This window comes from Oxyura jamaicensis, chromosome 1, assembly GCF_011077185.1.
Source record: "Oxyura jamaicensis isolate SHBP4307 breed ruddy duck chromosome 1, BPBGC_Ojam_1.0, whole genome shotgun sequence".
Classification (NCBI taxonomy): domain Eukaryota; kingdom Metazoa; phylum Chordata; class Aves; order Anseriformes; family Anatidae; genus Oxyura; species Oxyura jamaicensis.
In genome coordinates, this window is record NC_048893.1 from 7,220,485 (window position 1) to 7,231,475 (window position 10,991).

The following is a 10,991-nucleotide window of genomic DNA, read 5'->3' on the forward strand; positions in this document are numbered from 1 at the left end:
ATACCAGAACTTTGATTCATCTAAGTGCCATTTCCAATGCCATGTTACTTTCCATATGTTCTCATATATGACTTTGATATATCCATTGTCAATTTTCTTTTACGTTAATTTGTATTTAGTTTATGTTACAAAATGAACTGATCAATGTTAAAAATAATTGTTCCAACCTGCACAGTTGTTAGTATGCTTTTGCTATTCTTCACTTTCCTCTAGATAAAGAATATCTCAGTTTGGGTAAGAATTAGCTCAAATATCACCTCAATTAAGATGTCTATGTGCTGGTGTCTACACGAGAACTGAGTTTCTAAGTTCAGTCTCTGGAGCTGTGGGACAATTCAGGTTATCCTAAGGCTCATAGAATCATAGAATATCCTGAGCTGGAAGGGACCCATAAGGATCATACCTACTTCTGTTGTATTGATTGGCTCTCTGTGTAGGCTTCATTGATAGTTTTTAATTGTTTATACCACTTTCGATATGAACACTTAATGCAAAAGCAAACATTTAAATTTAAGTGTCTGATTCTGAAGACTGAACCCCACAATAGTGACCCTACTTTGATCGCATTGTTAATTTGGCTTACAGTGTTTGTCTTGTTGGAATAAGGTCCAGTTTTTGAATGGTCCTTGCCTTCTGCTGTTTCAGGACAGGGTGATTCTAAAGTTTCTGGGCAAAGACTGAGACATCATAAGCCCTCCATCAAAGTTACTCACTGTACACAGTGCCAGCAATTCTGTTTTTTACTCATTCTATCCTGTTTCCTTGGCTTGGCAGAATTCGAACAGAGCAGCTCCCTGAGTGGCATCTCAGAGTACTCCTTCTGCAGTGGAAACATATTTCTGACTGCACATTCTTCCTCTTTTTTATATTAGGTCTTCAACAGTGACAACCTCCTGTGAAAATGGTCGTGCAACTGTTGTGACAATGAGATGCAACCCCAACAAACCGGACCAAGGAGAACTTTCTGTGCCCAGGTATTTAAGTATTTGTATCCCAGTACTGCCTCAGGCAAACTTGAAAAAATTCATTAGTGACTTTACTCAACAGCAATGAGAAGTGCTGTCTCCCTCATCAACCTGCCAGGAGGTCTTGCTCATTTCTCCCAGGTGAAGGCCTTGCTCTGGGGAGCTGTGTGCCTGTCACCTTCCTTCAGACCAGCTGCAATTTAAGCTGTGTGGAAAGAGATGTTGTAGGTAGCACATGATGTGAGCCATGATAGATAACTCACCTGTGGTGAGAGTAGTAGCCTACCTTGCTTTTAACATTATGAGGATAGGTAGAAACAGCACATAGATTATAGGACATACTGTATCTCATTTCTTGTTCACTTCTCCCTTCCTAGTCCCCCTTTGATTAGCTCAGAAGTCAGACAGATGTTTTCAAACACTGAAGTACCTGATGTCATATAATATTGCATGTAACTCAATGATCCTCGAGACACTGTTTAGTATCATGTGAAATTGCAGCATAAGACAAAAGAGATGAAAGAGGAGAAAGGTCTGTCAATGCTCTTGTCATATACAGCAAAGCAATATTCCATAGTCCAGAGAGCACAGTTATCAATTATTCTCTTCTAGCTTTTAGCTCTGTGGACTTTTCAATCCTTCAAATCAGGATAACAGCTTTCCAGATGATACAGAAAAAAGTCAATTTAAGAAAAAATTAAGTCAATTTTTCTGTATGGGTACATTTCACATTTACAGAACCCAATTTTGTGAAGGGACTTTTGGTCACTGCTGCTGTTAGAACTGATGCAGTTGTCAGGAGCAAAAGCTCCATGAAAGTCCTTGCATTGCCAGCACAACTTTGTTCTGCTGGCTGAATATGTAATAGGTCCATTTGTCTTTCTTAGACTAAGAGAAGCTGTTACCTCTTCATTAACTGGTGAACATCCTTCTAGTAATTAACCATGACAGGACAAGTACATTCCATATGGGTGACATCACCCAGACATCATTGTAACAGCAGCAGGAGCCGCTTGTAGCATTCATGTGGAACAATCACCCAGTGCAGGAGAATGGTGAGAGAGGCACATGCTGCTCTAACCCATGCTGATGAAACACTGGAGTAAAACTGCTGGTCTCCAAGGCTTACCTCTTTTTCTTCTCTTCATTGTAGGCGTGTAGGTAACACTCACTGCCAGGAACTCTGAACTGTTTCTTTAGAACTTTGGCAGTCCAACATCTGTTTTCACTTGTGACGGCACTTTTTAAATGGAAAAATTCTTCCCCATATTTTTCCATCTGCTGACATGGTGGATGTTTATCTATTTATTGTACTTACCACTACCAGTCTTTGGCAAAAGAATATAGAGTGAGGATGCAAACTCCAAAATGTTTCATAAGTTATAATTAAGCTTCTCTCTCCTCCTAGCTCATGCCCTGCTGGCACCTGTGATGGATGCACTTTCTACTTCATGTGGGAAAGTGCAGAAGCTTGCCCTCTGTGCACGGAGCAAGACTACCATGAGATTGAGGGAGCCTGTAAAAAAGGATTTCAGGTACAGCACCCCCAGCTCCAAGTCACTTGGTTTCATTTGGGTAAAACTTGGATGCTGTTGAAATTCTGTGTGCAAATGGACATATTAAGTGCAGGTAGAGTTGGGGAATCTCAGTCCACACTCTGACCTGGCTGGGTGCAAGCCCTATATCAGTCAGGAACTGTGTTGAGACTCAGGGATATTTGTGCCTGTAGCAGTATGTTTCCTGGAGGAGAGCTGAGTTGTGCCTGTATGGTTAGGGAACCAAACTCTGGATTCATTCATATATGCTGTTTGTATAGGATGGAGTGCTCAAAGGACTTCAATCCCTGAACAGCCGTAAACATCAGGACTAGGGGAGGGTTCAAGATTTCAGTTTAGAAATTCATTCTACTTTGTTTGCAACTTTTTTGCTACTGCCTTCTCTGGTCAAATATTTGGAAGTCCTTTCACTGTTTCAGAAGTGTTGATAAACATCTCCAAAGCAGGCACAACCTATTCACAATCCCTGTCCAAACCAAACTGTGTCAGGTGAAGATCAATAAAGAAGGGGAAACTGTTTTGCCATGTCTGAACCTGCAGTCACAGTCAAGGGGACGATAGAGCAGACAAATATGACTGCATGTAGAATCTGAAAACCTGAAGTACAGGCTTTGGTTTGTTTTTATTGAAAAGACATCTAAACTAAAACTTGCTTGTTTTCTTCAACTCTGAATAGTTCCTGTAAAAATCTCACGTTTGTTTATTCTATGCTTTCTGTTTGAAAGGAAACCTTGTATGTATGGAATGAGCCAAAGCATTGCATTAAAGGGGTTCCCTTGCCAGAGAAAAGAACCAGCACTTGTGAAACGGTGGATTTTTGGCTAAAGGTTGGAGCTGGTGTTGGTGCTTTCACAGCCGTTTTGCTCATAGCCTTGACCTGCTATTTTTGGAAGAAGAACCAGAAGTAAGTACTGCAAATTGTCTTGCATATAAAAGCAACTTTGGTGTAGTGTACAGGAAGGCATTTTATGGATCTGAACTTCTGACAATGTTGATGAAAAATGATGTGTTGGATCAGTTAATCCACCAAGATGAGATTTCTTCTGGCAACAATGGCTGTCAAAAATGCTAGCAAGGAATATACAATAATTAGTTATAGGATGATTTCCCAACAGGAACTGTCTTTTTAACCCCTGAGAGTTTGAGGTTGACTTTAGGTCCTGAAGCAACACAGCTATCTCAAGGTCTGAAGACCAAAAGGATCTCTCTTCATTCCAATTCATATCTTTCAGTGGGGTTGAAATAGGATTCCTGACTGTATATTGCTTAAGTCTATTTGGGCAGGATATGTCTGGTACACACCCAAAAGATCCCTGACTCTCAGACTGAACATACCATCTGTTCCCCGTTCTTGTGCTTTGCATCCTGAACGTGTCCCCATGCTATAAACCTTCAAACTGTGATTTCACCTCCACAGTATCTCATCTCCCCCTGCTGTATCCAACTTCAGCAAACCTGGGTGCCAGCATTGTGGTCCCCACCTCACACTGTTACACACCTTTCCTTACCCTCAAAGCCTTTTGGTCAGGGGTGTGAAGTAGATCCTGAAATGGTCTCAAGTAAGAGCTGCTGTTGCCTCAGGAAGTCCTCTTTCACATTCTACAATTTGGGAACTCTGACATACCTACTCTTGTTTTTTTTGGGAAAACATGGATTTTTTTCTAGAGACTTCTGAAGTTAGAGAGCTAATCTGGAGAGCAGGTACTGAATCTTCTGGTTATGCATTTTTAATGATTGAAAAGTACCCAGTTCCAAGCAATTACCTCAGATGTGATTATCTGGAAGGACTGCAGATAATCTAAATTACAAAAACTTTAAATATGGGACATTCATAAAAAAAACAGTACCTGTCTGGCTTTATATCTTCAGGCTGGAGTATAAATATTCCAAATTAGTGATGACAGCGAACTCAAAAGAGTGTGAGCTGCCAGCTGCTGACAGTTGTGCTATAATGGAAGGAGAAGATAATGAAGAAGAAATAGTATATTCAAATAAGCAGTCACTGCTGGGGAAGCTCAAATCCTTGGCAACAAAGGTAAGTAGTAATTACTACTATTAATACTAAAAATAATTATTACCATTATTTATTACTGGATGTGATGAGGCTGCGATGCTAATTTGCACGGTGCTTTGTGCAGCCTCCCACGCACATGTCACCCAGTCCGTAGTTGACCTGCTTAAATCCACAGAGTGGGTAATGATAAATGCCGCGGGACATTGAGGAAACACTCCCTCTTCTGCAGAGAGCTTTCTGCAACGTTCTTTACTGTATGGGCCATGCCTAAAAAGAGCAGTCAGTGGTGGAGGGAACTCTGCTTCCTAGATTCTTACCAGATTCCTCCACCGAGGCAAACAAAGCCATTATAGATAAAGAAAATTAATATTGGGAACATAGCCACCAGCCAGCTGCCTGCCACTCACCTGGGTTGGCCTCATGGCTGCCTTGAGAACCATAATTTTCAGCATTATATGATTCAGATGAAGAGAGGCATCAGCCAAAGCCTGTCCCCCAGTGCAGCAACCTCCTCTGTTTCAGTGGACAGCAGCAGCGCTAAGCAGTTTTTCAGCAGCACATGATGCAGTTGTTATATGTCTGAATCCTTTGATGTCCTTTCAATGTTTGTCAGGGGAGGAACAGAGGACTGTCATGGTAGATCCCACAAGCACTCTGGTCTTCGTTTCAAATGCCTTGCAGTCAATGGGAAAGCTGTTACTGTCCTTAAGGTAGTCGAGCTGGGGCATCTGTTATGACCAGGATAAAGGTTATTGACATTTTCTCTTTCAAACAATTTTTCCAAAGAGGGTTGTTTCAAAATAAGAAAGTTCCTTCACTATCAATAATGAAATCTTTTGAAAAGTCACTTTTTTGTTTGAATTTTGAGAATTTTGAGTGTTCATTGTTTCCTTTCTGTGATTGAGTGCAATGTAACAAAACCTTTGTGTCTCTTCTTTTCCCTTACTTTTCCCTTTGTTATCTTACATTTTTTTTTGTTAGACTGCTTTCCTCTTTCCATGCTACCTGTTCCCCAGATCTCTCTCCTAGGAGATGGTGCAGTTACACAGCTAATTTGCAGAACTTCCTCTTGCTCCCAGCCTGAATATTTGTCTTGCAAAATCAATACCGTTTCTTGCGGAAAGGGGCAGAAATGTAATGTTAAGAATATTGAAAATGTAAATAAAATGAAATCACATCAAATTTTGTGAAGCTGTTACAAAAATGGAAGTTGATTCCGTTTCGAATCCTACAGGAAGGGAATGACTTTGAAACACTGATGATATTTTTTTGTGTGCATGAAATGGCTTGGCTGGCTGTGGCTGAGCGTAATGACCAGTGCTGCTGGTGAGGGCCGTGTTTTGCTGTATGCCTGATAACTAAAAGCTTTGCTGACTCCATTTGCAGCACCAACCACTGGCTTCTGCCTGATTAGAAGTATAGAGACGAGAGCATGGGAGAAGTGTTTTTTTTTTTTTTTTTTTTCTTTAAAGTAAGCTTTAGTACTTCAGCATTCAGACCACTTGAATGCCTATTTGGACTCAAAAAGAGTTTTTTAAAGTTCCTGTATCCATTGTAGCAGGCTCCCTGAGTATTCTCTCCTTTTTAAACCAGCCTGTCAGATATTTCTGAGCTGGTTCCTTTTTTCCTGCTAGATAATCATAGCTGGCAAACTCAACTTACAGTACCTCATTAGCTTACTGAAATCTGTGTCCTCTATCCCTGCAGATAACTGGAATTTAATATATATTTCTCCAAAACAAACGTTATAGGCATCATTTTTCATTTGTGCAAAAGATGAGGAAATTCATCTCCTGCTGCATTTGCGTGTAAAATATAGAAAAAATACATAGAGGAAAATGGGAGAAAAAGAGGAGAAATGTAAACTGAGAGATAAAGAAAAATTTGAAGCATCCTAACTATATGTTTGAGCTTCAGGCAATGGCATTTCTTTGAGGCAAAACATCTCAGGAAGCTATTAATGGCTTTGAGTACCCAAGGAATTCAGGGCTAGGCCTGTAATATAGAAAGAAACAACTATTATTTTTAAAGAGAATATAGAAATTAAAGAATTATAAAACTGCTTCAGGTTGGGAGCTGTTCTAGTTCCATCTGTTGTCTCCAGCATAACAATTCCAGGTCTTTCAGAAGAAGAAATATATTCATTCTCTGCTGTAGGTAAGCGTAGGACAATTTTCTCCCCTGCTCATTCTCACATCTGCAGCAGGCTGTCCTGATCTCTGATGGAGACTGCTATAAAGACCAGATCATGAGCTTAGTTTAACATGGTTTCCAGAATGTTTGCCTACATCAACAAGTATAAACAGTGGGTACACGAAGCAAGAGCCAGCATTTCCTAGTGAGTAGTTTTGTTAGGGCTCTTTGATAGCTCCTGTGTGGGCTGTTGGGTTGTTCACACACACAGTAATGCGTATGTCCACACTTCACGCCCTGATACCTGCTGGGCAGATGGGCTGGACTGTCACTCAGCAGGAGAAACAGAAGGCAAAATCAACCTTCCAGATTTTTAGATCCAGAGGATTTGTAGACTTTTTTCCCCTGTGGGTCTCCCAGAGGAGGAGTAGGGGTGGACATTCAGGAGTAGGGCAGCGCTGTTCACATTCACAGGCTTTACTCTAAGCATTTTCTTCAATGTAGTGAACAAATTACTAAGTAATTATAAGAATGCATATGGTTATCTTGCCACTCCCCAGCTCTGGCTATCTGTTGAGTATGTAATGTAAACCTTCCCTGCACCCTATAAAGTAAGTCCCATAAAAAAATTTTCTATTTCTCTTCTTGGGTTTTTTCTTGGCTTTCTTCTTCACAGAATTTTGACAATTTTGCATTTATTTATTTATTTTTTTTTTCAGAATGAGTAGTTTTATTAAATAATTATGAAAAGGTCAAACTGTACTCTTAGTTACTGTGGTAGAAGTGAAGTGAAGTCTTTGGCAAAAGCTACTCTGGAGATATTAAGAGAAGAGTCTGTAACAACTGGTGGAGTGGATTTCAGGAATCCCAATTGACTGGAACCTGTTTTTTCCATTGCAGGAAAAAGACGATCACTTTGAATCTGTTCAGCTGAAATCTTCAAGATCCCAGAATATATGAATAATTAATGCTGCCTTCAAAGAAACAAACCTGATTTCTATTTTTACAGGACCATATTTTAAACATATTCTGGCACACATTGTAGTGTTGATCTCGGTGAGAAACGCTCAGCCATTTAGGAAGAAAGAAGACAGAAAGCAAACCAGAAAATTGGATTGCCTTATCACACGATTGAGTACCTTGCCAAAAAAGAAAGCAGATGCTTGGATTCCATACTGGGAGTGAAATTCAACTCAGGAAGAGATATACATACTGCAAATAACATGATTTTTTGCATTCATCTGGGCATTGCTCAGGCATGCCATGTGATTTATAGGTACCTTTCATTTCCTATCACTCCTTCTCCATATATTCATAAGAATGATTTTCAGAGAGGCTTGAAACCTCCTGCAAATGTTGTGTATTGTCCTTTAGTAGCATAACTGAGTCTTTCTTGAAATGAAAATTGTGAATGGTACTGGGAATGAGCCTCAGGTGAGTGTTGAACTCTGGAGAATGCTTTTGATTTTAATGTTTTGAATGGCTTAATGGTTTGCATTGACCTCTGATAACAAGAGGCATGGTTTTGCACCTGCAAGTTGAACCTGTTCTGATGCCTAACTCATGGCAATCAAGACTGAGGTAAAACCTGATGCTATTGAATATAAACGTGTTAACTGCTGTTGTATGAATTGCAGGTCTTAGCCCATGAGTTTACAAGCAATAGCAGGCTCAAGCTCTATAAAGACAAGGAAAATGTTATCTACAGTGAAAGTGGCACTCATCGCTCTCTGTGGAAGCTTGTCCTTTCAAGAGAGGTTGGTGGCAGTTTCAGTCGCCTCCCTTGGGCTGCCAATATGCCACCTTTCCCTAGGCTGCAAGCCAGCAAGGGCTGAACTCTGGAAGTAAGGCAAGAATCTCTACTTTTAGAGATCAGAGACCAGCTTTATCTGCTGAGGGGCTTGTTAGAAATACTCAGCCATCTCTGTTTCTGGACCTAGGCAAAGCATGAGGATGGATGCCCAGGGGAGCTGAGCATGGCTTGTGTACTTGTGCAGTTCAGCATCTAAATGCTTTCTGCTGTCAATGCAAATAACCTGCTTGGAAAGGAGGGCACAAAATGTTGCCCTGAAAACTGGAGGCTAGGTGGACTTCATAAAGTCAGCCACATTGTAAGCATGAGATCTTCATAATGCCCACCCTAATCATTTCCTGAAATTCCCACTGAAGTCACACTCAAAGGAATCTGAAACTTAGGCAAAAATATTTAGGAAAAAATATAAAAGACATGTATAGAGCCAGGAGAAAATGAGGAACCCATCTTATGCTGACCTCTGGTCAGACTCACATTTCCATTCCTGTAAAATTATGTGAATTGTGGAATACATCAAAGCCAGAAGAGACACATGGTCAGAAATGGTCTTTTTACAATAAGGAGTAGAGATTTTTTGGTTTTATATGACTGAGCTACATCTATCAATAAAAGAAGGCCCTATTAAGTAAAATTTAAATTAAAGTGAATTTTCTGCATTCTGAATATTTTATTATACTACAGATGTGGACAAAAAATTTATGAAGTTTAGATTTTTTTGTTTCTTTAGGGAAAATTCAGCTCATCTTTTTAATATCTCCCATCACAGAACACAGGCTTTACTCTTTTGATGGAAGATACTTCAGGCATCTTGACAGAAGTGGTGTACATTTTTTGTTGTTCTTGAAAAGGCACTTAACTTTCCCAACAAAGATTTTTATGGGGTATTGTTGAATGTATATTAAATACACATTCCTTTTTGTATATTTTGTATCATTGCACACTTATTGTACATTGTGTTTGTCGTCATGATGTCATTTATATATGGTTGTCGGAGATGATATGCTCACGGAGTAAATGGTTATGGCTTTGGGACTTCACTTCTTGGATCTTTTATGAAGAGGGTTTTTATGTCGTTGATTTTTATTCAACCAGTGTGCTGTAGCATCAAAGATATATATCTGATGGGCATTCATAAAATAAAGTGAAAATATATTTGAAATTTTGGACTTGAGGTGTTTTGGTGGAACTACAACCTTTTCTGAACCTTGCCGGTCTGCAGTGGTGGCTAGAGCTCTTTGCTGCCACCAAACTGAATGTGTCTATCTCTCTTTTAATTTTTTTCCCCTTCTCTCTCCATATGTTTTCCCAGACACATACTCTAGAATAACATTTCATTCTCTAAATAACAGTTCTCACAGTTCATTCTCTGGAATAACATTTCTTCCTTCACATCTCTGTACTGTAAAAATGCCTTAATTACTCTGAATTATATTTCATTTTACTTAAAACCACAGAGGGTTTGCTTGGTTTCCTTCTCTTTCCCTTTTATTTTCTGATTGAAATAAAAAGTGGCAATTTTTGTAGGCTCCAATAGACTTTGCTGGATGACCCTTCTCAGCTCTGCTTCCAAATGGCTTGTCCTGATATTGTTCAATTTTTTCCTGGCAACCTAATAGCTTATCTGGTGCAGAACTAACATAGTGGGATACAAACAAATACTGTATTTACTTTAAAATAAGGAAATTGCATTTTCTAGCAATTAAGTGAGCTTAAACTGGCATACTTAGCTGGTATTTGTGGTCTTTTCTTTCTGTTAAAGACATAGGGAGGAGAAGTTTTTATTTTCCTATGAGAGTTAAATTTTGGAAACCTTTAACACTCCATTAAGAAATCAGCTGTCTGGGACCTCTCCTAGTACCCTGCCAAAATATACTTGCAGAAACCTCCCCCGTTTCTCCCACATGGAATCACATCAGAAATTGTTTGATGCCATAAAACAATGTGAATCAGTCTGTTAGGTGTTCAGCTGATTAAACGGAATGCATTTTATTGCTGCATTTGCATGCTTTTCTTTGAAATCTGGAGTCAAGAAACTGAATCTCGTCAAGGATTAAGCCCACTTTAGTGGTTTTGCTGTATAAAGTATTGGCAAATTAAACAGAATGTTATTGTCTTAGCTGTGACAGCACTTGCTGGGGGGGAAATGTGCAATGAATGTATTCTAACTTGGTTCTGATTAAGTTGGTTGATGTTTGTAATATATAACACGATTGATTTAGAGTCTAGGTTTTGGGAAAATTAAGTGTCTTAGAGCCACAATGAAAAGTTATCGAGTAGCTTCAAGGAGCTGTCATCTTTGTTCAAAGAGAGGATTTACTCTTTAAGAAGTTTGGGGATGCTTCATTAATAAAGGGGAAAGTTTTTAGTGTTTTTTATTTTTATTTTTTTATTTTTTTTATTTTTTTATATATATATTTTTTGGCCTGCCCTGCCAGAGCCAGGAATACCCAGATAATGGAGATACTTGATTGTAAGCAGACAAGATAGAAGAAGATGTTGCCATTTAGGAG

The 10,991-nt window shown here is 39.3% G+C and overlaps 1 protein-coding gene and 1 long non-coding RNA gene across 2 annotated transcripts in view; one reads left to right on the forward strand and one right to left on the reverse strand.

The window, feature by feature from the left end:
• The window catches only part of ELAPOR2 (endosome-lysosome associated apoptosis and autophagy regulator family member 2), a 51,311-nt gene extending 41,671 nt beyond the window's left edge, over positions 1-9,640 (forward strand). The window contains exons 17-21 of the mRNA XM_035315185.1: positions 873-974; positions 2,374-2,500; positions 3,247-3,425; positions 4,391-4,556; positions 7,569-9,640. Coding sequence (XP_035171076.1) covers positions 873-974; positions 2,374-2,500; positions 3,247-3,425; positions 4,391-4,556; positions 7,569-7,628 — 634 coding nt within the window. The 3' untranslated portion in view covers positions 7,629-9,640. The remainder of the gene's footprint in view (positions 1-872; positions 975-2,373; positions 2,501-3,246; positions 3,426-4,390; positions 4,557-7,568) is intronic.
• Positions 9,641-9,762: 122 nt separating this feature from the next.
• On the reverse strand, positions 9,763-9,959 carry LOC118160497. The gene is made up of 2 exons (XR_004747531.1): positions 9,838-9,959; positions 9,763-9,799 (listed from the first exon to the last, which is right to left on the reverse strand). It is a non-coding gene; the product is annotated as an uncharacterized LOC118160497 (long non-coding RNA).
• Positions 9,960-10,991: the final 1,032 nt, after the last annotated feature.